Genomic DNA, 26072 nt, shown 5'->3' with positions numbered 1-26072 from the left:
CGTTAGGTACAGACTCTAATAAAATTATCTTTTCTTAAGATTTATTCTTATTTGTATGAGTGTTGCGCGTGTGTGTATGTGTGATACATGTATGCCTGGTGCCTGTCATTTTCCACGGCACATGGAAAATGTGCAGCCTTTCACTGTAAAAAATGCCAAACCTTGCAAGAGAACGCTAGCAGCTCTAATTTCTATCACAAGCCAGAAATATTAAGTGTAGTTCATCCTGTGTCCTGGGGGTATTCACTCTCATCCCATCATTATTATAACTACGTAACTCTGCTATCATGAGTTCCTAAAGTTTTACTAATTTCTCTCTCCTACATCTAAAACTTTCCTTTTAGGGTCTCATTTTATCCTGAATGGACCACAAGGAAGAAAATCACCTTCACATTCTGAAATGATCTCACAGTTTTTATTGGTAACAGCTATTGTCACTTTGAATGCATAATTATCCTAGTACCTAAAAAAACTGTCTAGCTTAGCAGTCTTATGGCAAAACACAATAAAAAACAACATTATTTTCCTGGTTTCTACAGTCAGTCTATAACCACAGAAAGATGGCATCTGCCCCCAGAGCCTCAAATTTTCCTGCCCTTTCCTATAACAAGCTGTGTACAGTAGCCCTGCCGTCGCTGTCCCCTGCCGTCCCCAGGTCCGCAGCTTCTCCTGTTTCTTGTTCTTTGACTTCAGCTTCTTCACTTCCTTTCTTGTGTTTCATCTCTGCTTCCATCTTTTCTCCAGTCTCACCTAGAAAAATCAGCGAAAGGAGACACTAATAGTCGCTTGCTTAGCAGTGTGTCCTGGCTAGTTTTATGTCCCCTCGAGAGAAGCTAGAGTCATCTGAGAGGAGGGAGCCTCAAACGAGAAATGCCCCCATGAGATCCGTCTGTAAGGCATTTTCTTAACTCATGATTGATGTGGAAGAGGCCAACCCGTTGCGGGTGGTGCTATCTCTGGGCTGGTGGTCCTCGGTTCTATAAGAAATTAGACTGAGCAAGCCATGGGGAGCGAACCCGTAAGCAGCTCCCCTCTATGGCCTCTGCATCAGCTCCTGCCTCCAGGTTCCAGTCTGAATTCCTTCAGTGATGGACGACAAAGCCAAACAAACCCTTTCCTCCCCGACTTGCTTGTGGTCATGGTGCCTTATCACAGCCATAGTAACCCTGACTAAGACCCACCAAAACCACAGTAGGCTTCTCCCATGCTGTCTGCCAGCATTTCCCTCATTCCCCAGAGCCTCTGAAGACACAATGTCACGCCGCTGAACATCCCTGGGTCTTGGCCTGCTTATAAAGCTAGGATGAAAATTTCCCTAGGAAACGTTTTGTTCGGGGATAAAAGATTGCTCGGTGGATAAGATGTACGTTCCTGCTACACAAATGTGAAAACTTGAGTTCAAATCCTCAGTGCCTACATAAGAAACTCAGTACAACAGAGCTCATTTGCAATGCAGTGAAGATAGGCAAATGCATAGAGCTGATGAGTCAGAGTCATCACTTAGAACTAACGCCAGGCAGTGGTGGTGCACGCCTTTAATCCCAGCACTCGGGAGGCAGAGGCAGGTGGCTCTCTGGGAGTTCGAGACCAGCTAGGTCTACGAGAGCTAGTTCCAGGAGAGCTAGGACTCTTACACAGAGAAACCCTGTCTTGAAAAACCAAAGAAAAACTTGAAAAAGAAAGAAAGAAAGAAAGAAAGAAAGAAAGAAAGAAAGAAAGAAAGAAAGAAAGAAAGAAAGAAAGAAAGAAAGAAAGAAGCGATTTGCTGGGAGCTGAACTGAGCCTTGAGAGAATGTGTTTCCCAAATATGGAAGTCTTTTATGTTTGGGTGACATGAACCTCGACCACCTCTGGCCCCAGAGCTGGCCTCCATCCCCTTGGAGCCTGTCCAAGCAGTCAGGCTTCCCTCCTTTTACCTTCAATGTGTTGCTCCTCTTTATCGGTATGGATTTCTCTGGCCATATCCACGTTTGCTGCCGTCTCTGCAGCTCCTGCCAGCTCCTCCCTGCTTCCAGCGCTTGCTTCCGGTTGAGATCCCTGGGTGTTTCTGGTCCCATCAGGAGTTTCACAGAGTGACTCATTCACTACAGGAGTTTGCACAAGCTGGCTTCCGTCAGGCACTTGCGGTGTTTCACTCTCTTTGAGAATTCTTTCCAGAAGTTGGGGCTGCTCATCTTTGCACGGTGCTTCCTGAGGTTGCTGCTTCTCACTGCTTTCTGCAGACTGACCCCCTTCTGCTACTTCGGGAGAGTTGTTCTCTTTGGGAATTGCTTCCAGAAGCTGAAACTGTTTGTCCATCGAGGTCTCCTGAAGTTCCTTTTGTTCAGCATTTTCCACAAACTGATATCCTCCCGACATTTCTGGAGAGCTGTTCTTGGGAATTGCTTCTACAGTCTGGGGCTGCGCGTCCTTTCCCATTGCTTCTTCAGGCGGCAGTTCCGTTTCCAGAGGAAGAGCGCTCTCCGGCACCGTTTCTAGAAGTTTCGACCCTCCGGCAGCTTGTGGAATCTCAGAGTCCTCCACTGCTCTGGGGGAGTCCCTCTCTTCTGGTGTGCTCAGAGGCTGGCTCCCGGCTTCTGTTCCTAGAGGTTCAGTCTCAGCATTTCCTTTCAGAGACTGGGCCTCCGTCCTTGTTTCTACATCTTTCTTCTTTTCCTCCGTCCCCAATGTTTCATCGTTGCCTCCTGGTTGAAGTAGATCAGATTCTGACCCTTGCACTAGAGGCTCCGTCTTCTTTGTGGGTCCTGACGGCTCTGCGGCATCCTTTCCAGAGGCCTCATCATTTTCAGGGGATGGTTGGTGGCAGGATTTAACACCATTGGCTGTAGGCACCACGGAAGCCTTGGGCCTCTCTAACGGGACCTGGCCAGGCCGTTGTGCACTGCCGTAGAAGGGAGCTTTTCTCCCTGCTGTGCACGGCATGGGTTGGGCCACGCAGAACTTGCTTTGTTCTCCAGTGGATGAATTCTCATTTGAAGGTACTTTTTTTTTTTTTTGAGCATTTAGTTGTAAAATAAGTAGAACAGAGAGAACAGAGTTATTATTTAGCTATCTTGAGAAAGTTTATTGACATCAAGCGGATTTAGTTGTTCAATCAAACCACGACCCTCACTCCAAATCAAAGGCCTTTAATATCGTAAACCAAAACACCTCACCTTAATCATTAGCGTCCTGTGACCCAGCTTTCTCCTGAGCATCCCATCAAGGCTTCCGTCCCATATTCTAACTTACCACAACTACCTTGCTTCTCTTTTACTTGCCCTTTCTCCTCTTTAGCTTCCCCTGTGTGGTCCTCGGGCTGTTAGATTCAGAGTGGTGATGTGGGATTACCCTCTGTATGCTGTGAATACCATTGGTTAATGAAGAAACTGGTTTGGCCTGATAGGGTAGATAGGCAGGGAAAACTAAGCTGAATGCTGGGAGAAAGGAGGTAGAGTCAGAGAGAAGCCATGTGGCCCCGCCAGAGACAGACACTGGAACTTTACCCGGTAAGCCACAGGTACATGGTGATACACAGATTAATAGAAATGGGTTAAATTAAGATGTAAGAGTTAGAAAATAAGAAGCTAGAGCTAATGGGCCAAGCAGTGATTTAATTAATACAGTTTCTGTGTGATTATTTCAGGGCTGAGCAGTCAGGAGTGAAACAAGCGGCCTCCTTACAACAGAGAGGGCCTCTGAAAAGGAAAGGCTGTAAAACAGAGAAACTCCTACAGGTGAAGACTAGTATAGAGAGTATAGAGTATAGAGACATCCAAACCTGAGTTTCATGCCATGTTAGGGGGACAGGGAAAAGTGAAATTCAGAACATAGGGGAGCACATGGTCCACTTAGAGCTGCTCCAGCTCCTCCTGCATCTGCACAGCCTTGGGGGCAGAGATCTCAGGGCTGACGTGTGATGTGGTCACAGCCTTGGGGACAGAGCTCTCAGGGCTGACTGTGACGTGGCAGTGGGTGCCCCTCCATCTCAGATCCTGTGAGGCATCCCAGCACACTAAGCAATGACTCTGAGAGTGCTTGGGACAGCTTAGAGCAAACAACTGGGCAACATGTTTGTACTCCTGGGTTTGTGACCCCATACTCCTACTAGGTGACCTAGTACCCCCACTACTGGAGAGCCTTTAGAAAGTGATGCAGGGGATCACCCAAATGCTCTTTGTAACAGCAGAAGCTGGAAACATCTAAGAATATATTCCACTGGGTGAGATACTGCCCCATGAAAGAATATGGATGTGAAGACCGTGTGACAGAGCCTGTAAGTGCGAACAAAAGATCAGCGTGCACGCTGGGTTGATCAAACAAGGGGGAACAAATGGCGGACGTCAGAACAAGGTCTGCTGTGTAGCGGATAGCCCACAAAGTCAGGTTTTGGTGTTACAGGTGGTCACAACTAAGCTAAAAGGAAGGAAAGGATGGAAGAAGAGAAGGAAGAGAAAACAAACCAATTATGAAGGGAGGGAAGCTGAAAGAAAGTAACCCCTAGCATCACAGTGGGTCTGCAGATGATATTCTCTTCTTGCTGCTACCAGTCCTAAAAGGTGTCTTCCTTACTTTCCTGTTCTTTCCCTAGCCTGGTTACATACACACACAATCTAAAGACTGCCCTGACCCTCGGTCTCCTCTTCTGGTTCCCCCTTCTCTGGGGCAAATATTTTCGATCTTTCAGCTGTTTGGGAGGATAGTCTTTTGTTGTTGTTGTTGTTGTTGACGGAGACTGACCTCCTACATTGGCTTCACCTCCTAATGCTGGGATTGTAAGTGTGCCCACCACACCCCACCTGAAGAATGCTTTTCTTTAGGCACCTTAGGATATTTTGACTTGGGGCATTTCAGTTAACTCCTACTGTGGAAGAACAGGACCTTGCAGCTCATTTTTCTAACCTACTCCACCATCATCCCACCCTGTCCCATTACACATTCCTATCTCCTTTCAGGTCAGTGACTGTGCACTAAGAATCCCTTAAATCATGACTCTCTCATAATTTAGAGAGCCATGTTTTCAATCTGACTTCAACAGACTCTCTAATGAGCATGGTTTCTAACAAAAAGAAAATTTTCAATTAAACACTTAAGTGATACATAAAGGGAAAATCTGAACGACCATGAGAAGCACAGACTCCGCCCTCAGGTATCCGAGAGTCCTGTGAAACACGGCAACAGTCACTAAACACAGAGGAAAGAGATCTGGCAAGCTCTGAACCCTATGAAACAGCTTCTTTAGAGTGCCCAAGAATGCCAAGGAGGTCTGGAGGCTTCAGGGCAAGAGAGCTGGAGGTCAGACTAGAGTGAGGTCAGGGAGGCGTCTGTAGGTGGCGCCCATGAACTTAGAGTGAAGCTTGAAGAACAAGAATTGTGGCCAGGGCTTATTAAAGAGTTGACTGAGTATGGGGAGTGGCAGATAGCTCAGAAGTACTACCTGGGTCCAGAATTCATGAGACCCTGGGCTCGGTTCTCAGCAGCTCAGGTAACACATACACAGCCATTTTTCTCTTATTTTACCAAGAGAAAATAGTTGTTTATAGAGAGATGCGTACATAAATATTCACTGCAGCTGTTTGTGATAACCAGAAACTGTAAACTAAATTTTCATTGGGAGATGAATGTGTATATTGAGGTATATTCACACAGTGGAATGTCGTACCAAGCACGGTGGCTCACACTCGGAATCCCAGCACCCGGGAGGCGGCTCACACTCGGAATCCCAGCACACGGGAGATGGTAGCAGGAGGAACACAAGTTTAAGGCCAGCCTGGTTTCCATAAGGAGTTCCAGGCCTACCAGGACTACCCACTGGGACCCTACTCATACAAACAAACAAAAATAGCAATGTGAGTGCAACAAGCTGACAATTCATTAATTTTCAAACAACAAGGCTGCATAAATGAAGACAAAAGAGTATATATTCTACGATCATGTTTGTTATTTGTTTGAGACAGGGTTTCTCTGTACAGCCCTGACTGTCCTGGAACTCACTCTGTAGACCAGGCTGGCCTTGAACTCACAGAGAGCCACCTGCTTCCGCCTCCCGAATGCTGGAATTAAAGATATGCCCACCACCGCCCGGCTGTATGATCATATTTTTATAAACTAGAAAGCTAGTCCAACTTGCTCAACAGTGATAGAGTGCAGAACAGTGTTTGAGGCCTGGACCTGGGACAGGAGGGGAGACTTCCAAGAGGCACGAGGAAACGTTTGGAGAAACAGAAACAGTCACAATCAGGATTGCTGATTCCCATGGGTGCAAACCTTTCTGAAACATCACAGTAAACATGTGCAGGACATATCATCAACATAGCAAGACATTTCCCCCAATCTGCTAGTTTTAACACAATAAAACAATGTGGGAAAAAACAAACTGTGACCACGGGAGTAGTCAGATCAGAAACGGATTTTGAAAAGTCTCCTTCTTGCTAAGGTCTTAGTTCAGTGCTCTAGAACCCCCGATAGGAGAGATAGAGCGGGGTGCAATGGTGGTAAGAGGGAGAGTCTTGGGTACCATTGGTTAATCATGCGGATCCTGGAGACAGAAAATATGGGTGAGGGTTTGGGTTCAGAGAGAGAGAGAGAGAGAGAGAGAGAGAGAGAGAGAGAGCTGCATGGTTTTGTCAGAGGCATGCGGTAGAGGCAGGCATGGGTTGTGCATAGAGAGGCAAAGTCTGGGAGGCAGCCAGACCTTGACCAGAAATGCATGTTGCCTGTGTCTGGAAAAGGGCAGTTTTGACATAAGGCAAAAAAACGGGGTAGGTATAGGTGTGTGGGGTGTGTGTATTTGTGTGTGTGTGAGAGAGGAGAAGGGGGAGTGGAGGGAGGAAGGGAGAGGAAGGGAGAAGAGAGGGGGAGAGAGGGAGACACGGGGAAGGGGCAGAGACAGAGGCAGAGAGATTGTATGTCTCTACACCTTGCTCTACAGACTGAGCGTGACTCTTACAGGAAGGAGCTGAGATGAAAAAGAAAAACTCAGCAACAGTTTTTTGAGTGGCCAGGTACAGGCTGTCTGTGTTAAGGGCTCATATGACCAAACTGAGAGAGGTCTCTCTTCATCTCCCTTCCCCACCTCATTCATCATACATGAAACTTTCAAAACACCAGCAAGAAGGCATTGTAATGACAGTGTTTTCCTGGAACCACAGGGAAATCCATCGCCCCAAAGCAGCTCCCTTTGCTCCCACCCAACTGTCCTGGTAGGAACTGCCTTCAGGGTTAACACGAAAGTGTGTTACTGTATTAATCACAGATGTTTGCCCAGGGACATTTCCTAATGAAATAGCTACTATAGCAATCAGTACTGTCGGTGAAACGAAGCAAGCCATGTTCACCTCCCTGTGCCTGCTGGGTGCATTTCCAAGGTGTCCCCTTTCCAAAGCAGAAGGCTGTGAGGTTTAGGTGTTAACACACCCAAAACACAGGCTCAGGTTTTTATACAGAGTTTTGTCTTGGTTTTTGTTTGGATTTTCGAGATAGGGTTTCTTTGTGTAGCCCTGGCTCTGTAGACCAGGATGGCATTGAACTCAGAGATCCACCTTTGGGAGTAAAGGCATGCACCACCACCACCACCACCCAGCTTATACAGAATTAACAGCAAATGCATTTCAAACGAAGTTAACTATGTAAGACTAGAGTCAATTTGCTAAAAAGGATTAACACAAGCACCTGAGACTCCATAGTAGAAGGTGAGGGTTAAGTAATCTAGACAACATCTGAATTAAATCAGCATATATCTCCTAAGAACCTAGAGAGCTTAATATAGAGGTTTTGTTTTTTTTTTTTTTTTTTTGGTTTTTCGAGACAGGGTTTCTCTGTGGCTTTGGAGCCTGTCCTGGAACTAGCTCTTGTAGACCAGGCTGGTCTCGAACTCACAGAGATCCGCCTGCCTCTGCCTCCCGAGTGCTGAGATTAAAGGCGTGCGCCACCACCGCCCGGCTAGAGGTATTTTTTTATTAGCTGTTATTTGACAATCATGAGAGGGCTTTGGTACACAGGCCCCCGAACACTGTGAGTTGTCAATGTTGATCTACAAAAGCGTATCATTCTCACAGTGGGCTGTCAGAGGCAGCTCTGGGCTGGGCACTGGAATTGTAGCAGGCCACGGAAAGGACCCTCCCCGGCTACCTTAGTGCTTATCCTCTGTAAGAAAATTCAAACAATACCTACTTTCTCATCAACTACAACTCGGTACTCCTACAGTTCCTCACAGCCAAGCATCCCATGGCCTCCACATGACCCCCTCCTAAAGCAGACAAGGTGGAAGCACCTGTAGCACCCAAACTTACTTTGATCCACAGACAGGAGCCAGCCTGTTGCCTGTCTATATAGTTACATAATAAGTGCTGAGGACAGATGCACTGATTGCATCCAGAACTGTTTAAGGATACGTCGTCTTTCTGAGTCCTCGGTTTCATCAACGCCTACCCTGCTCTGGGCCTAATCCTTTGATGCCCATTATCTCTGACCCTGTTATAAACTGACAAATGTGCTGCGACAGCTAAGCCGGCAGACCTCTGTGGCAAGCACCCGTGGTGATAGGCACACAAAGAACCTAAATACCAGGCCGCATTACTGGAAGGACTGGAACCAGAGCTAACATACCTGAAATCCACATTATGGTGGAAGCTTTTCAATCAGGTTCATTGCCCTGATGGGAAGTGAAAAGTCTCTACCCAGCAAATACCCGGGTCAGTACTTCCTGTGCTGTGCCACGCAGCATCCGCAGCATCCCGAGCATCCCGGGCCTCCCAGGGAGTGCTCCTGGAGCGTTCTGTGCAGCTGCTGTAGAGGCGCTAGGTTCTTAGACCTTTTACCTTAATTCTTCTGTTGAGAAGTCCTTCCTCTCCGGATCACAGCACCTGCCATCTGTCTCACAAGCACAGTCACTGGAATTTACTACTAGGTGACTTGGGGAGTTAGTGTGCAACAGCATGAGCCCCCACAGAGTGCGCCAGCATCCTCAGGTTCTTTCCTCGCTTCCTTCCCAGTCCTAATCTACAGCCAAGAGCGTCAGGGAGCTATTCTGGATGATCTTACCCACCGCCCTTCACAGTGTGTGGATGCATCGTCCTGCTACCGTGACTCCAGTTCCAACCCCAACATGTGATTCTATCTACCAGTACATATTAATAGGGTCCTCACTTCGAGCAGAGATGAACTTAAAAGAATATTTCATGCAATTGAATTAAAACTAACCAAAAACACCTCTAGAAGTGAAATTTAAAAATCGATTTTTTAAAAATATTTATTTATTTATTATGTATACATAATATTCTGTCTGTGTGTATGCCTGAAGGCCAGAAGAGGGCACCAGAGCCCATTACAGATGGTTGTGAGCCACCATGTGGTTGCTGGGAATTGAACTCAGGACCTTTGGAAGAGCAGGCAATGCTCTTAACTGTTGAGTCATCTCTCCAGCCCCTCGATGTTTTTTAACTACCTGAATTTTTATTAAAATTCTTTTTGGCCATCAAAGCAAATGAAATAATTTTTATTTTGTTTTTCCTTTTCAAGACAAGGTTTCTCTGTGTAACAACTCTGACTGACCTGGAACTTGTTCTGTAAACCAGGCTGACCTCAGACTCACAGAGATCTGCCAGCCTCTGCCTCCCGAGTACTGGGGTTGAAGGTGTGCACCACCACCACCCAGCTAATGCAAAGAAATTTAAAGGCAAACTTAATGTAGAGATTTAAGTACAAGCTTTCTCATCTTGCTGTCCTGAGAAAACAGCCACAGAAAATGCAGAAGGAATCTGAGTCTGTGTTCCACCCAAACTTTACTTAGAAAACAAGCAGTCAGCTGCATCTGACTGGCAGTCCAGTTTGCCATCCCTGTCGTGGGAAGTAGCTAAGCTCTGTCCAGATGCACTGTATCTGTTAGCTCTTTGATTCCTCAGAACAACTTTAAGAAACAGGCATCACTATTAACCCAACTTTACAGATGAGGCAAAGAAGTGGGAGTGACTGGTTTGAAGTAACACAATCAATAAATAAATTTGAGCCCAGAGAGTCCATCTATAAACTCATATTCTTTCTTTTCATTTTTGAAACAGGGAGTATTATTCTTTTGCTGTATCTTCCTCATGTTGGAATTACAACTATGTGCCACCACAGCTAGCAGGACCTACATTTTTCTTTTTTTGTTTTTTTTGTTTTTTTTTTTTTTTTTGAGACAGGGTTTTTCTATGCAGCCCCAGATGGCCTGAAACTCAGGCTGGCCTTGAACGCAGAGATCCACCTGCCTCTACCTTCCAAGTACTAGAATTAAAGGCGTGCGTCACTACATAGGCCCTGCTTACCCACATTCTTTTTAATATTCATTTTTCATTTTTAAATATTTATTTTTATAATTTTTGATTGTGTGTGTGTACATGATTGTAAAGCCTTTAGAGAGCAGAAGTCACTGGGTCCCTGAAACTGAAATCACACTAGTGGGGCCACCATATGTATGCTGGGGATTGAATTTGGGTCCTCTGGAAGAACAGCCAATGCTCTTAATTGCTGAGCCATCTCTCCAGCCTCTAGTTTAAAAATTATGTATCTATAATATGTCTGTGGTGGGGGTGAGCCTAGCATACATGAATGCACAGCCTAAGGAGGCTAGGAAGGTGTCAGGTCGTACATCTTACAGGTGTAAGCCTCCCCACGAAGGTTCTGGGGACTGAGTATAGACCCTTTGCAAGAGCAGTGCATGCTTTTAACCTCTGAGCTACCTCTCCAGTCCCCAAAACCTGCACTGTCAATCAATGTGTGCTGTTTCTCATCGTGTTGAAACATATACACAAATATGTGTGCTCCGTACACACAAAGTGCATGGTAACCAAAGCTTCCAATAATACCATCTATTCTAGGGCAAGAAAAATAAAAGGAATTAACTGAGAGAAACTATGTGTTTTTTAAAATCAGAGAAATGGGAAAATATAAAAGGACAAGAAAATCGGCATATAGACAAAAAAGGAAAAAAGTCATTGCCATTATCAATGATAATAGAGAAATAATCAAAGAGAATGCCTTCAGGAGGACACAGTAGCACTGGTCTTTATTGGCTAGTGTGGCCGACAACAGAGAATACACTGGTAGCTATGAAGGAGCCATGGCTGCACACACCAGTGCTGACCTCCTTGATGTACATGGAATAGGACAAAGGAAGGAAGCTGCTCCCTGAGGGTTGGGCCCTTGACACCCTGCCTGGCTGTTTCCTGAGGACTGAAGGATCCCTACCACACCATCAGCCATTCCTTTCCGCAGGCTGAGAAACACAGACAACATGGACAGCACCTGGTAACGCACGTCAGCATCACCTGGCAAATTTCACCAACCTCTGCAACGCTTAATGCCTAGGGGCACTTTCTTCACATCTTCATTCTTAGAGAGCAGAGGTTGGACACCCTTGGACTCATACCTAAGAATGCAATACTCCCCTAAAATACACTCATAACTTTAAGGAAGTTCCCAAGGAGAGGGTCAAAGAAGGTAATTAATTACCAAACCTTCTGCGGTCACTGAGGACCTGGGAGACTTTTACACTCATTACACGCATGTGTCAATACCACATTCTAGTACTTCAATTAAAAAATATCATGACCCCGTCCTATCAACACACACACACCAGATCTCACCCATGTGGAGCTGATGCTTTAAAATACATGTTGATTTGGGTCCTCTGGAAGAACAGCCGATGCTCTTAATTGCTGAGCCATCTCTCCAGCCTCTGATAAAGCTTTGAGCGAGCCTCTGAGACTGTGCATGAGCCCGGATGGGCCAGCCTCGCGGAAACTTGGCTTCATGTTGTGCTTTACTTCAAGTTTGTTGTAGTGCTTTTCTTTCCTACAAGCCAGAGAAATTGCCATGCGCCCAACAGTCCCCCAGCCTAGTGTGGCCTGAGCTACTTTTCATTTTCTTTCTGTGTTTCCTGGATCCCCATTCTTCTGCTTTTTCTGAGTTCTCTTATCTCCACAAATCCCTCACCGTTCACTTGCGATAGTTATTGGCTCCACTCTTCCTACAGGTAAGGTCATGATATGGTTAGATCCAAGGTTCTGCAGGGCCGAGGCCAGACTGCAGGTGAACTGGAGGCTCTGGGCAAAGTAGGAGCTTTGGGTCACACAGGGGCAGCTGCTCGTCACAGGGGCAGATGCTCGTCCCTACACAGCTTCCGTTTTCCAGCTATAATTGGGACTTAAGATTGCTTTAAGGCCTCTGAGAACGCTACAGTAGGGCACAAAATGAAGCTGGAATCAAACAGTTGCCCCCTTTCCCGCATCCTTGCCTTCAAGCTTATGTCCTGAGGTGGCCATCTAAATGTCTGAAAGCTTTCTGTTGTGAAAGATTTAATGTTAAGGCTACCAACTTATGCTACTGTTATGGAGGCATTTGGGCAGTTTTCTATTAAAGTTATAAACGTGCACCCCCTTTACCCAGCAACACCACTTCTGAGATTGGTCTGTAGATACGCTTGTCCGTAATCAAAGTGATGTCTGCACAAAGGAATTCACCAGAGGTTGTTCACAACAGGAAAAGCTGGAGACAGATCAGATGTCTCTCAGTAGGGGACTGATCAAATAAGTCACACGACAGATTATTTTGCAGGTATAGAAGGGAGAACAATGCCTCCATGGTGTTAGGCTAGATAAAGGAACATTGGGCAGAGCACACTATGTTTTTACAAATAAAGACAGGGAAAAAATATTTGCAATGCATTTTAAAAAATACCTCTTAGCTGAGGGTGATGAGGACATTTAGAATCCCAGACACCAGGATGTTGAGGCAGGGGCATCACCAGCCTGGCCTATATAGTGTGATCTTGTCTCAAAAATACCAAAAATGATGGCCTGAATGGTTTTTCACCAGATGAGGTCCTAGAGCAAAAGAAGTGGATAGAAGCCCTTATCCACAACCCAGAAGAAATCTCCAATGGATAACCATTAGCAAATGACAGTCTGGTTTTCTCCAAGGGAGACTTACTGAAGAAGCCAACCACTCTTAGGGGTAGGCCACTTGCCCAGTAGGAGATGGCCAACAGAAAATGAACTCAACGGCATCTTTGGAGGTTCCTTATCTCATAATGTCCTGTCAAGCCTTTTTTTGACTTTGTCTTATATTTTTATTTATATTTTTCTTCTCTTTTTTAACCTTACAGATTCTTTGTTCCAGCTTAGTGTTTTTATGGTATCCCTTATTGTGCAAACACTCGTGTGTCTCTGCATCTATATCTGCTTCTTGTGCCTTTTCTTAGGTTCTTTTTCTTCTGTTTGCTGTGTGTGTGTTTTTTTAATCTTATTACATTATATTATATTTTATTATTATTCCCTAGAGTCCTACTTATTTTCTAACGGCAGATGAAAATGATAAAGCCAGACTGGGTGCGGTGGGGAGGAGTAAAGGGAGGGGAGCCACAATCAGGATGTAATGTGTGAGAAAAAATATATAGTTTCAATAAAAGGAAAAATACCAAAAATAAAAAATAAAAACAAAACTCAAGGGAAAAATATAATAAAACAAGCAAACAATTGAATACAAGCAAACAAACCAAAATCCTGCCTGTGTAGGGACAGCACATCTGTAATTCAGCATTTAGGGACTCGAGGCAGAAGGAGATCCAGAGGATAGAGGGGAGTCCAGGCAGGAGGAGAGCCAGAGGATGGAAGGGAGCTGAGGCAGGAGGTGAGGCATAGGATGGAGGTGAGCCTTAGGATGGAGGGGAGCCCAGGCAGGAGGGGAGGCATAGGATGGAGGGGAGCCCAGGCAGGAGGTGATCCATAGGATGGAGGGGAGCCCAGGCAGGAGGGGAGCCAGAGGATGGAGGGGAGCCCAGGCAGGAGGGGAGCCAGAGGATGGAGGGGAGCCTTAGGATGGAGGGCACTGTGGTCTATGCAGTGAATTCAAGGTCAGCCTGAGCGACAGAATGAGAGCTTAAAACAAAATAAAGCACACCACCACCAACAGAAACACCCAAACTAATAAATGTTGGTGACTAAAGAGTCGGTGCTGAGGGGAAGGCGATACTCTCCGTACATGCCTTCTTCAAAAGTCTTCACGTTCTGAACAACACATTCTCATTCCCTGTATTTTATCTAAATTGGTCATGGAACACCTAGGTCCATGCCAAAGACATTCTGAGCATTCAAAACTCAATCCAAAGACTTTTAACACCTGAAAAACAATCCTGTTCATATAATATCTGTATGGAAGAAAAACACTCTACAAATTAATGTGAATGTTAGTGATGCTCTCCAACTACAAGGTAACAGTGATTGAGCAGGCAGATCTCTTGAGTTCCAGACCAGCTAGGGCTGTACAGGGAGACCTTGTATCAGAAAAAAAAGCCACCCCCAAATAATACAGTTTTGGTGATCTGATTTGAGTATTTTCAAATGGAACCTGACTGCAATTACATAACGTTTCCCATAATAGCTCAGAACAGAGAGAAGGAGGTGAGCGTCTGGTAGTCTTTCATACTCTCCTGCCATTCTAGACTAACTGCTGTTCCCTTTGTAAACCTGCACTTTTGCCATCTGGAACGGTTCTCCAGACTGAAGCTTCCTCTTCGACTTAATTTTTCACCAAGAGCCTATTACAGACTAAACATTGTTAGGCACAGGAGCATGCGGCTAGTGAATGCATGTGACGGGCATTTAATAAACTTGGACTGTCTTTACCTAAAAGCACAATACTCCAGCTTTAGTTGTATCTAGGATTTAAAGAAATTTTAAGCTGTAGAGAGAGGAATGAATTATTTATAAGGCCTCTAAGATCACAAAGTTGAAATGCTGAAAATACAATAGTATTCAATTACAAGTGTATTGTCCCATGGAGACTCACAGGCAGTACACCTGTTGGTTGATTCAGTATATGTTTCGAGGAATTTATGCCAGATAGTTGACCAATTTTATACACACTTCGACTTGATGGCAAGTGTTTAATATTTCTTTTCATGAAAACTTACAACAAAAGAAAGCAAGGGTAAAAAACAAGAGTTTAACTCATATGAATTGTTAATACAGTGATCAAATATTTTCTGAATGAGAGAAGTAAAGCTCCCATTCTATTGATTAGATACATTTGCCAGTCCTTGAGTTACATAGTTACATTTCTGGTGTGTGTGTGTGTGTGTGTGTGTGTGTGTGTGTGTGCTGGGCATTTTGCCCAGGGCCTTGGGCATAGCGGCCCACAGGCTCTTCCACTGAGCTATACCCACTCTAACAAAGGGCTCTGCTTTTTAACCCAAAATACCACCAAGAGTGGATGAAAGAAACTGTGATAATATCTCATGAACGCATCAGTGTTTCTTATGTTTCGCATGTGGATACCAGTAAGGAATTACCATGGAGCAAGTGCAAAAATCCATCTGGTTTTATAAAATGAGGCACGAACATGAAGACAATTTCTGAGTGCACTGGCCTCGAAGGAGCCTGTTGAGCTATGAGTGTTTCCGAGCTCTTTTAGGGAAAAGACTCAGGAGGCACTGTGCACTAGGAATAGACTTTCCATGTCTTTATACTGTCGGTATTCAAGGGATTTGAATCATTTGCACATACTGTTTTGTCTACTTCCTCGCTTTCTACTTGTTTACAGAAGGCAGAAATCTCATTGGCCACACCGCACAAAAAACAACAGCTACATGTTTCTGAGTAGAACATATTATATAGGCTGAGCTCTAAAGCAGCTTGCATGATAATCTTAGGGTCTCTGCCACCAAACAAAACAATCAAAAATCATTGCTACTGTAGTAACACAGGATGCTCACACCCACGAAAAGGAATCAGAAGATAAATTTGCCCTTAAAGTGAGCTTTGATGTCCCAGCACTCGGGAGGCAGAGGCAGGCGGATCTCTGTGAGTTCAAGACCAGCCTGGTCTACAAAAGCTAGTTCCAGGACAGGCTCCAAAACCACAGAGAAACCCTGTCTCGAAAAACCCAAAAAAAAAAAAAATTATAAAAAAAAAAAGTGAGCTTTGATGAAGACTACAAGCTGCTTGAAGAATCCACTTAACTATCAATGCCCTAAATGCTAGCAAGTTATAATTTAGGAAGTGGGCTGACTGTGAAATGCAGTCATTCTTGAGTTCATTCATCTACATCTGTTCTTTCTACAGTGTCTATCACTGTCAGAATGCACTTGATAACTTGTCTCCCGTGTTTAGGCTGCATTCTCAGCTTCCCTGAGTTACCGGGGCAGCTCCGGCATCTGTGTACAGTAAGCAGATGATTAAAAGGTGCCGGCAGAATTTCTTTACAGCAATGAGTGATGACTACCTTCTGTCACGCACACATGCCTCAAGAAAGTGTGTGTGACCTTTTAAAACCTCTGGAGGAAGCCAGGCGGTGGTGGCGCACGCCTTTAATTCCAGCACTCTGGAAACAGAGGCAGGCAGATCTCTGTGAGTTTGAGGCCAGCCTGGTCTACACAGTGAGTTCCAGGACAGGCTCCAAAGCTACACAGAGAAACCCTGTCTGGAATAACTGAAACCAAACTAAACCAAACCAAACAAAAAACAAACAAACAAAAACTCCAAAATCTCTGGAGGAACCTAGTATATGGAGGGGGAAAGCACAAATGTGTGTGTTCTCTACATTTTTATCAATCCGGTGATGCTGAAGCGTCCACGGGAGAGCAAACTAGAACTCTCAACGGGACATTTCTCATATATATGGTGAAGAGAATGTCGCAGCTAGGTCAGTTAGTAATTTATCGCCGAACCCTCGTTCCCGCCTCGTAAGGCAGTTCCCAACTCTTGGCACCGCAGCAGAAGCACCCGGATGGACACACCAGTTCCAGCGCTCTCTTCCTCAGGGAAGGAGCTTGCCCCCTGCTGGCGAGGTTGTGCCAGGGCTGCACCCTCTGCATCTCTGGGCAGCAGAACACTGAATCCCCCAGACCTAGTTCTCCGAGCCGGAGTGAGTCCGGTATGGGGCCCTTGCTCACCTCCGCTGCGGAACCTGCTGCCGTTGTCCGCCTTGTTGAGGGCGCTGCTGGAGCAGCCCATTGCGCAAAAGGGTAGTCACCTGGCCCAGCCTCACGCGAGTATCGGTCGCGAGGCTTGGATGCGATGCTCACCGCAAGCCCAGCCGCTGAAGTTTCTCCCAACTGTGTGATCTTGCTGCCCAAGAGTTCAAGGCGCACGCGCACAGCGGGGGCCCTGGGTACTGGGTGCGCACCTGGAGGGGCGAGGAGACAGGCAGATAGAAGCAGGGAGAGCGGAGTGCAAGACAGCTGGAGGACCAGCAGGTAAGAGAGAGTAGGGACAACTAAAACCAAGGAACCAGCTGGACAGGAGGTGGAGGGTGCGGGGAAGTAAATGGGAAAAGGCTCCGAGATGGGATGAGGGACCGAGCTAAGCACTGGGAGGGCTGGTGTGAATAAACGTCCTAAATAGCCAGGGAGGGGAGGCGGCGGCTGTAGCCAGAGGCTATTGATTGGTAGACTAGATGTGCAATGACAGTCTTATCCTCTTACATAACTCCTACATAGTTACCACAAGGAAGTTCAACAACGGATCTGAACTGTTAGACCTGTCGGGTTCTTGATCCATCCAGAGCTACACCCATGGCTTTGGTACCGTGCTTCTTTTTGGTTGCTTCGATCTGGAGCAGTACCCATAATCTTGCTTTGTCCTTTTAATTAATTAAGAAGTTACTATTTTAATTTGTTTCTTATTTGAGATAGGGTCCCTACATAGTCCTAGCTGTCCTGAAACTCCCTATGTAGACCAGGCTGGCCTAGAACTCACAGAGATCCACCTGCCTCTGACTCCTGAGTGCTGAGATCAAAGGTGTGCACTACCACGCCAAGGCATTAATTTTTATTTTTACACGTCTGGGTGGTCCGTGTGCTACCTGTGTGCCTTGAGCCCATAGAGACCAGAATAGGGCATCAGATCCTCTGGAACTGGAGTTAGAGATGGTTGTGAGCCTCTACGTGGGTGCTGGGAACCTAACCTGGGATGTCTGGAAGAGCAATTTATGCAAGTGCCCTTAAGTGCTGAGCCACTTTTCTAGCCTGGTCTACAAGAGCTAGTTCCAGGACAGGCTCCAAAGATACAGAGAACCCCCCCCCCAAAAAAAACCCAAAAATAATAAAAAAATGAACCTAAGAAATATCAACTTTCTGGGTGGTGCACACCTTTAATCCCAGAGGCAGGTGGATCTCTGTGAGTTCGAGACCAGCCTGGTCAAAAGAGAAAGAAAGAAAGAAAGAAAGAAAGAAAGAAAGAAAGAAAGAAAGAAAGAAAGAAAGAAAGAAAGAAAAGAAAGCAAGCCAATTAACCCAAAGACCAAGTTCATAGATAGCACTTTAGTTTCCAGAAGTGTCCACTATAGCAAGCGCACAGAGGAAGTATTCTCGCTTGGTTCTTTATATCAAAGGGTATAAAAACCTTATGCTACCTTAGATAGAAAATGGCAAGATCAAACAATATTAGAGAGGGAGAGCATTACTCTGGCTGGCTTTCGATTCAAGGATATGAAATGTGAAGACAGAATCAGAAACACCCCTCATCTGAGCAGAAAGGGCTACAAGAGAAGTATTTCTGCCTCTACTATGGGTAGAAAGGGTGGGTAGGTGGGTAGCTGCCCTTTTCTCTTGCCCCTTCAGTGTTCAGAATGCTTGGACGAGGGCACATTGATCATTTACCAAGTTTTCATCGTCCCCCTTCTTATCAACATGTTTATCAGCATGGTTAACGTGCAGGTGGCTGGTAAGAATATGAAGGCTGAGTCACACAAAGCACCAAGGCATGCCTTACCGTAAACATCAAGTGATTGTTAATGAATATGATCATTTTAACCGCAGGACAGCAAGGTTCGATGCACTGAACTAACAACCAGCAGATGAACTTGCTAGAGCTGTTTGTGCTCTCACAAGGAATGCAGCCTGCCACTTCTAATTCTCATAGCAAGCAAGAAAGGAAAAACAAAACAGGGAGCACGATGCATGTAGGTGCCTGTGGTTTTCAGTCTTATTTTGTTTTCAGAAGCCTGGGGTAGAAATTTTGGTGAAGGAGAAACAAGGAAGATCCTCATGTTTTTTCTCTCATAATTACCTGTTGTTATTCTCTCAACATTCCACTGAAATGCTAGATACAAAGAAACAATTCAAGAGCGATAACATCCAGATGCCAAAGTCAAAACATGTACATTTCATAGCTTTGGTGTGGAGGGTTTTTTTTTTTTTTTTTTTTTTTTTTTTTTTTTTTAAGACAGGGTTTGTATGTTGTAACCTTGGCTGTCCTGGAACTAGCTCTGTCCTTTAACTCACAGAGGTTTGGCAGGTGGTGCTGTCTACATGCTGAGTGTTACAGCCTGGATGATACTTCCATCATGGAGTCAGTTGTGTTAAAGTCTTCGAGCCTATTAAGCCTGGGGCCTTGTTACCTAACTGATGTCTTACAAGACACCAGTTTGAAAATACAATACTTAAAAAAAATAGTTTATTATTTAAAAAGAACTTTTCATGCATGCTATAAAATAGCTCAAGCAGAGCTGAAATATATTACAATAAAATTGTCCAAAACAGGAAAAAAAAAAAAACAACAACCAAAACCAGAGCTGGGCATGGTGGTGCGCGCCTTTCATCCCAGCACTCTGGAGGCAGAGGCAGGTGGATCTCTGTGAGCTCAAGGCCAGCCTGATCTTTCCTCTCGTGAAAATTATTTGCCAGTTAACTCTGCTTGCCACTGTCCAGCCTTCTGGTTTTGCCTCCGCTCTACTTTTCAAGGCTTCATTTGCACCTGCCTCCAAATTTCAGTTAATATTTCAGACTTCAACTTTCAATCCTAATTTATTTTTGACACATGATCTTGAGTGGCCCAGGCTAACCTTGAATTTTCTCTGCACGCAAGGATAGCCTTGAACTCCTAACTCTCCTGTCTTCACCTCCTGATTGTTAAAATCATAGACATGGGAGACTACATTTGGTTTTACTTAATCTTTGAAAAGTTAATCACTTTCTTTCTAGTGTTATCCTCCATAAAAAAGATTAATATGGTCTATGACATTTTTATGACCCTAAGTTAAGGTTTGTTAAATGAATGTTCACACTTGTGAACAGCCATTGTTCTTTAACTATTCTACCTTTTTTTTTTTAAGACAAGGTTTCAAGCCTTTGAACTTGCTATGTAACTGAAGGTGACCTAAAACTAGAGCTTCTGATCTGGCTCCCTCCGCCCCCCCAAGCACTGGGGTTACACAGTAAGTATCAGCACACCCAGCTTTGGGTGGTACTGGGGATTGAATCCAGGACTTAGTGTATGGTCAGCAAGTACTCTACCAATCAAGATACAACCTCAGTACTTCTGAAAGCACCTCGAAGGTGCCTTCACCAGCAATACAAAGGACCTGGTGCATGGTCTCATTTGGGATGAGTACATGATGTCCATAACAAGTTCTTCACATAGCAGTTAGACTTACACCTTACACCGTGTCTTAGCATGACTTAGTTTTGAGTGCGGTCCATTGGACCCAACTACCTACCAAGAATATCTGAGCGTGGGGAAAGGTGAAGATGCATACCTGAATGTCTAATGTGAACAGGAGGACATCAACATTCCCAAACTGTACCTGAAGAGAACTGTAATGCAAAGCGCTCTTAAGCAGACATTCCATTTCATAATAGCATGACAACCACAAACCAAAGAGGTCAGCAAAGAAAAGCACAGGATTTAAGGCCTGGGGGGGGGCGGGGGGGGTGCTGATATTTTAACCAGAAATGTCACTACTCTAATCTAGGCTTGTCATTGAATTTCAGATGAGTGTTTGTTAGACTTAAAGTTCATTTAAAGATTAGTATGTTGACAGAACGAGGATAGTAGAAGGCAATTATCTGGATTTGCATAACCTTAAGTAATTTATGCCTAAATGTTAAAGCAAATAGTATGATAATCTAACATTATTGTTTGGTCAAATTCACATCAAAATGGGCCCCAAGAGTTGAGTAAGTTTTAATTGTAAAATTATCTAATCTACATACCTGGTTCTGTTCCTATTTTTGCAATACATTTGCAGTAAAAGCTTGAGAATCTCATAGGGTGTGTGTGCATGTGATGGTTAGTTAGGTTAGTTTCTTTTTTTATTTAAGATCAATTTACTGAGATTGCTTGCCTCTCCTGGGATTAAAGGCATAGGCCACCACGACAACAAGGCTCAAGGATAACTTTTAAATTATTTTTATGTCAGGGTGGAACAAACCCAAACCTTTCATCCCAGGCAGAGGCAGAGAGATGGATCTCTGTGAGATGGAGGTCAGCTCAAGCTGTTACACAGAGAAACCCTGTCTCGAAAAACAAAGAAATTATTAGGGGAGGGCTGTGAGTGTGTGTGTGGTATTCTTCCCTCTCCCAACCTCCAGGGCAAAGTAATATACCATACAACTTATTTACTAACCCGATCTTCCTTTTTTGTGCTATGTTTGCTAGGTAGAGGCCATGGACCAATTTCTGATGTGCTTTCCAGTAGCTGGCCAGCTAGTCTCAGGGATCGGTCTATGTTCGGAAACGAAATTACATGTACAAACATGCAAAGACGTGTTTGGGGCATAGGGTGGAGATTTAGGCATAGAATTCAGGTCCTCACGTTTACCGGCTTAACACTCTCAGCAGCCCCGGGCTTGTTGGTACTAGTAAGTAGTAAAAAGCTTTCAATCTTTTTTTCTCTTGAATATCTCACGTTTCATTTATACGACGGTCCAAGTTTCACAACGAAAATTTTTTAAAAATAGTTTTATTATGGTTATTTCTTAACTTCTGTATACGAATGTGCGTCCAAGCGCAGATCAGAGAACAAACTGCTGGAGCAGGCTCTCCCTTTCCACACGTGGGTTTCGAACTCAGTCCATCCGCTTGGCGGAAAGAGCATTTACTCGGTGAGTCACTTCACCGAGTTTGGACTCATTGCCGGCCCCGTGCAAAGGTGTCTGGGGAAGCCTGCGGCCGGAGGACAGAGTTGCCTGCGCTCACGAAAGGCAGACACGGGGAGAGCTGGGTCTTGTTGTCTTCCCGGAGCCCGCCGGGGGCGACGTCAACCAGACACTAACTCAGCAGCGGCAGGACCCAGGTCGCCGCCGCCTCGGCTGCCCTCGGAGTTCCCATGCAACTCCTGTTCTCCGCGGTCTCAGCCCGCAGCATCGGAACACAAACCGAGACCGCCAAGCTACACCCGCGGCCGGGTCATGCTGGACCCTCGGCTGGGCTACGCTGAACCCGCGGCCGGGCTACGCTGCACCCACGGCGGGCCATGCTGGACCCGCGGCCGGGCTAAGCTACAGCGTCCGCCCAGCCACCGATCTAACCCGGTCCCCATAGCAACCCACCGCGGCCGTCCGCTCCTACGCGGGACCCTTCCGCTTGGGCTCGGCTACTACTTCCGCTTCCGGTCCCAGCGTCCCTCGGCTCGCCTAGAAGGGCTTTGCATTGTGGGAGCTCCTTCCTTTCTCGCTCCCCGGCCATCTTGGCGGCTGGTCTTGGTGGGTGAGCTCTGCCGGGTGGGGGGGATCGGGCGGCGCGGGGAGCCCCGCTGCTTAGCGCTTTGCGCTCCCGATGCTAATCCTCTCTTCTGCCGTCTCTGTGTGCTAGGTTGGGGGCCGTCCCGCACCTAAGGCAGGAAGATGGTGGCCGCAAAGAAGACGGTGAGTGAGGCCGCCCGGGCCCGGAAGCCGATTCACGTGGAGAGCCGGGCCTGGGCCGGGGCGGGTGGATGGGAGCCCCGTGGTCGTCCGCGTGCCGCCGGCGTGCAGAGAAGCTCACGGTGCCTTAGAGGGTCCAGTTCCCGAAGTCTGGAACCGGGTTTGGTTTTGAGATGGCTGCACCCGGTTTTCAAGTCTCCGATGTTTGCCTTGTAGAAAAAGTCTCTGGAGTCGATCAACTCTCGGCTCCAGCTTGTTATGAAAAGTGGGAAGTACGTGCTGGGATACAAACAGACTCTGAAGATGATCAGACAGGGCAAAGCGAAATTGGTGATTCTCGCCAACAACTGCCCCGCCTTGAGGTAATGGAGGGGACCGGAGCGTGTGGGGCCAGCGCTGGGAAGAATGGGTTGGATGGCTGCTGCCTGGTGTTTGGACCTTGGGTGTGTGTGTGTGTGTGTGCTGTAAACGTGCCTTTGGAAACGTGTGTGGCAGGAGGAAGACAAACGATACACGTTTAGAGAAGCACTGTCTTAGTTCAGAAAAGTTCTGGCTGTTTTATGGAGCTGAAGGTGTCATAAGATCACCCGTTCAGCGGTGCCCAGTTTTCTGAACATATGTTTACCCTTGGTTCACTCTGAGTTTGGACCTGTTGAGTGTTGTAAGTAAGCTAGAGAAACGTGCCGACTAGAAGCCCCTGGATTTTCTGTGGCACTTGCGCCCCGTTTCAGTCTTTTATGTAGGGAGTCTATACGTAGGGGCAAAATTTGGAGTATTTGGCCTTACTTTAAACCTTTCAGGTGTGTGAGGGATTTTTTTGTTTGTTTATATTATTTAACTGATCCTTTATAATAGCAGTATAGACATTCATTGTTAAATACAAGCTTAGACCCGGGTACGGGATGGATGGGGTTCAGGTTCCATTTTCTTTTCTTTCTTTCTTTTTTTTTTTTTTTTTTAAGATTTATTTATTGCCGGGCGGTGGTGGCGCACGCCTTTAATCCCAGCACTTGGGAGGCAGAGGCAGGCGGATCTCTGTGAGTTCGAGACCAGCCTGGTCTACAGAGCTAGTTCCAGGACAGGCTCCAAAACCACAGAGAAACCCTGTCTCGAAAAAACCAAAAAAAAAAAAAAAAAAAAGATTTATTTATTATGTACACAGTATTCTGTCTGCATTTATGCATGCCAGCCAAAGGAGGACGCCATATCTCATTACAGATGGTTGTGAGCCATCATGTGGTTTGAGAGAATTGAATTTAGGACCTCTGGAAGAGGAGCTAGTGCTCTTAACCACTGAACCATCTCTCCAGCCCCAGGTTCCATTTCTCATAAGCTCCTTGTGGCACTATTGATGGTCTGTGGAACTTTCACATTCTAACCATCTGTGTCCACTGAGCTGGCACTGAAGCTGTTACTCTTTAATAAGTGGTGTCAAACCCCTATGTAGTCCTCAGGGTGCTAGTGGGTGAGCCTACCTTCCACTCTAATTTGTTAGTTAAAATAGTACGTAGTACCTGTTGTTGATTTGACAAATACATAAAGTTTTGGACACTGCTAAGTTTAACTTTTTTTTTTTTAAGTTTATTTGTAATTGTGTGTGAGAGAAGAGTGAGTGCATGTGACCTGGGACTCCAGAAGAGGGTGTCAGACCCCCTGGAGGTGGAGTTGTGAGTGCTGGGAACTGAACTTGGGGCTTTGGTAAGGAAGGAATACCTCCAGCTTTGTCTGAGCTGTTTATCCACATTGACTTTTGAATGTCTGTCATACCCTTTTCTGCTAACCTGGATACTCGTAGTTTTTAAGTACCTTACACATCTTAAACCTGTTTAGTAGTTTGAAACGTGAATACCACATACTTGGAATTGAACACCACACAAACCAAGTAGGTATTTATAAGCTTTACTTGGAAGTGATCAGTTACTATTAAAAGCCTCATCAGTTTGTGGTAACAGTCTATGAGTATCTTGGTATGGCATTTTATTTTGCTTTTTTGTTCCCAAAGGAAATCTGAAATAGAATACTATGCCATGTTGGCTAAAACTGGTGTCCATCACTACAGTGGCAATAACATTGAGTTGGGCACAGCGTGTGGAAAATACTACAGAGTATGCACACTGGCCATCATTGACCCAGGTATGCTTTTTAAATCATACAATGTTTATACAACAGTGCTTCTAGTAAATCTCTGTGGCTTGGGAATAAACAGTTTGGGGCGAGTGCCTGCAAGTACAGTCTTGTGCTTTGAGCTTAGGGTCAGTGCCTTGCAGAGCACTGCGAATCTTCTCGCTGTTCTGGTTCTGTGATAACCAGGGCAGGCTAGACATTCGCTACAGAAAGGCCGTGCATGTGTCCCCAGACCTAGGTCTGTACCTAGGCCTGGTTTTCTGAATGCTGGTGACAAGACCGGTCTGATTGATGACATGTGTTCTGTGTTTTCCTAGGGTGGTCGAGATTAGATTCTAAGGTATTTTTAATAGGTCTCAAGAGTGACAGCAACCGCTGTAATAATCTGTGGATAGGGGCTAATCTGTCTCCTTGACTTAAGAACACATAGCCAGCCGGGCGGTGGTGGCGCACGCCTTTAATCCCAGCACTTGGGAGGCAGAGGCAGGTGGATCTTTGTGAGTTCGAGACCAGCCTGGTCTACAAGAGCTAGTTCCAGGACAGGCTCCAAAACCACAGAGAAACCCTGTCTCAAAAAACCAAAAAAAAAAAAAAAAAAAAAACCACATAGCCACTCTAGGGAAGTTCTGTGATTATCAGTTGCCATTACATGAATTGTAAAACTATTATTTTTTATTTTTTAGGTGATTCTGACATTATTAGAAGCATGCCAGAACAGACTGGTGAAAAGTAAAAAGTTTTCCTTTAATAAAACTTTACCGGAGCTCCTTTTAAAAACTGTGTCCGTTTGGGTTGTTTCTTCCTAGCTTTTGGTTCTCTTACCTTGAAGGTAGGATTAGTCATTGAAAGCAAATACCAATTTGCTGGGGTTTTTTCCTTTTGGTAAAGTAGTACACTATCTGTGTAAAATGTGGGATCAGAAGTGTTTTGTTTGTTTGTTGAGACAGGGTTTTTCTGTAGCTTTGGAGCCTGTCCTGGAACTAGCTCTTGTAGACCAGGCTGGCCTTGAACTCACAGAATCCGCCTCTGCCTCCCAAGTGCTGAGATTAAAGGCGTGCTCCACCACTGCCAGGCCCAGAAGTGTTTCAAAGTTTGGATTTCCAGTGTTGAATACATGTACTCTTGTGTTCATTTAATATGTATCTAATCAGAAGGCCGTGGTTTGGGTACTTTCTGTGGGTGGGTATGTTTCGAGTTTCATAACTACCTTCTGTACCTAACCGTAAGTACCAAGGCACGACCTCTCACTTAAACCTAGAATTTGGCAATTCCAGCTAATTTAGCTAGGCAGCTTCCTCTGCATCCTCTGTGTCTCCTGAGAGATGGCATTGCAGACTGAGTACCCTGC

At 45.5% G+C, this 26072-nt stretch overlaps 2 protein-coding genes and 1 non-coding gene across 4 annotated transcripts; 2 read left to right on the top strand and 1 right to left on the bottom strand.

Moving 5' to 3' along the window:
- Window positions 1-419: 419 nt before the first annotated feature.
- Erich5 (glutamate rich 5) lies at window positions 420-17262 on the bottom strand. The gene is made up of 3 exons (XM_057792656.1): window positions 16910-17262; window positions 1917-2981; window positions 420-750 (listed from the first exon to the last, which is right to left on the bottom strand). The coding sequence occupies exons 1-3, from the start codon at window positions 16968-16970 to the stop codon at window positions 602-604; spliced, it is 1275 nt and encodes a 424-aa protein (XP_057648639.1). The 5' UTR covers window positions 16971-17262; the 3' UTR covers window positions 420-601.
- A 5039-nt stretch (window positions 17263-22301) lies between these two features.
- Window positions 22302-25504, top strand: Rpl30 (ribosomal protein L30). Of its 2 annotated transcripts, none has more exons than XM_057792657.1 (5): window positions 22302-22441; window positions 22551-22603; window positions 22817-22962; window positions 24603-24733; window positions 25408-25504. In XM_057792657.1, the coding sequence occupies exons 2-5, from the start codon at window positions 22583-22585 to the stop codon at window positions 25455-25457; spliced, it is 348 nt and encodes a 115-aa protein (XP_057648640.1). In that variant the 5' UTR covers window positions 22302-22441; window positions 22551-22582; the 3' UTR covers window positions 25458-25504. The 2 variants fall into 2 exon arrangements, with proteins under 2 accessions (XP_057648640.1, XP_057648642.1); XM_057792659.1 differs by having other exon boundaries at window positions 22396-22445; window positions 25408-25495.
- On the top strand, window positions 24872-25003 carry LOC130889262 (small nucleolar RNA SNORA72). The gene has a single exon (XR_009058529.1). It is a non-coding gene; the product is annotated as a small nucleolar RNA SNORA72 (small nucleolar RNA).
- Window positions 25505-26072: the final 568 nt, after the last annotated feature.

The sequence above is a fragment of the Chionomys nivalis genome, chromosome 17 (genome assembly GCF_950005125.1).
Source record: "Chionomys nivalis chromosome 17, mChiNiv1.1, whole genome shotgun sequence".
Taxonomy (NCBI): domain Eukaryota; kingdom Metazoa; phylum Chordata; class Mammalia; order Rodentia; family Cricetidae; genus Chionomys; species Chionomys nivalis.
This window is presented reverse-complemented; position numbering and strand designations above follow the sequence as displayed.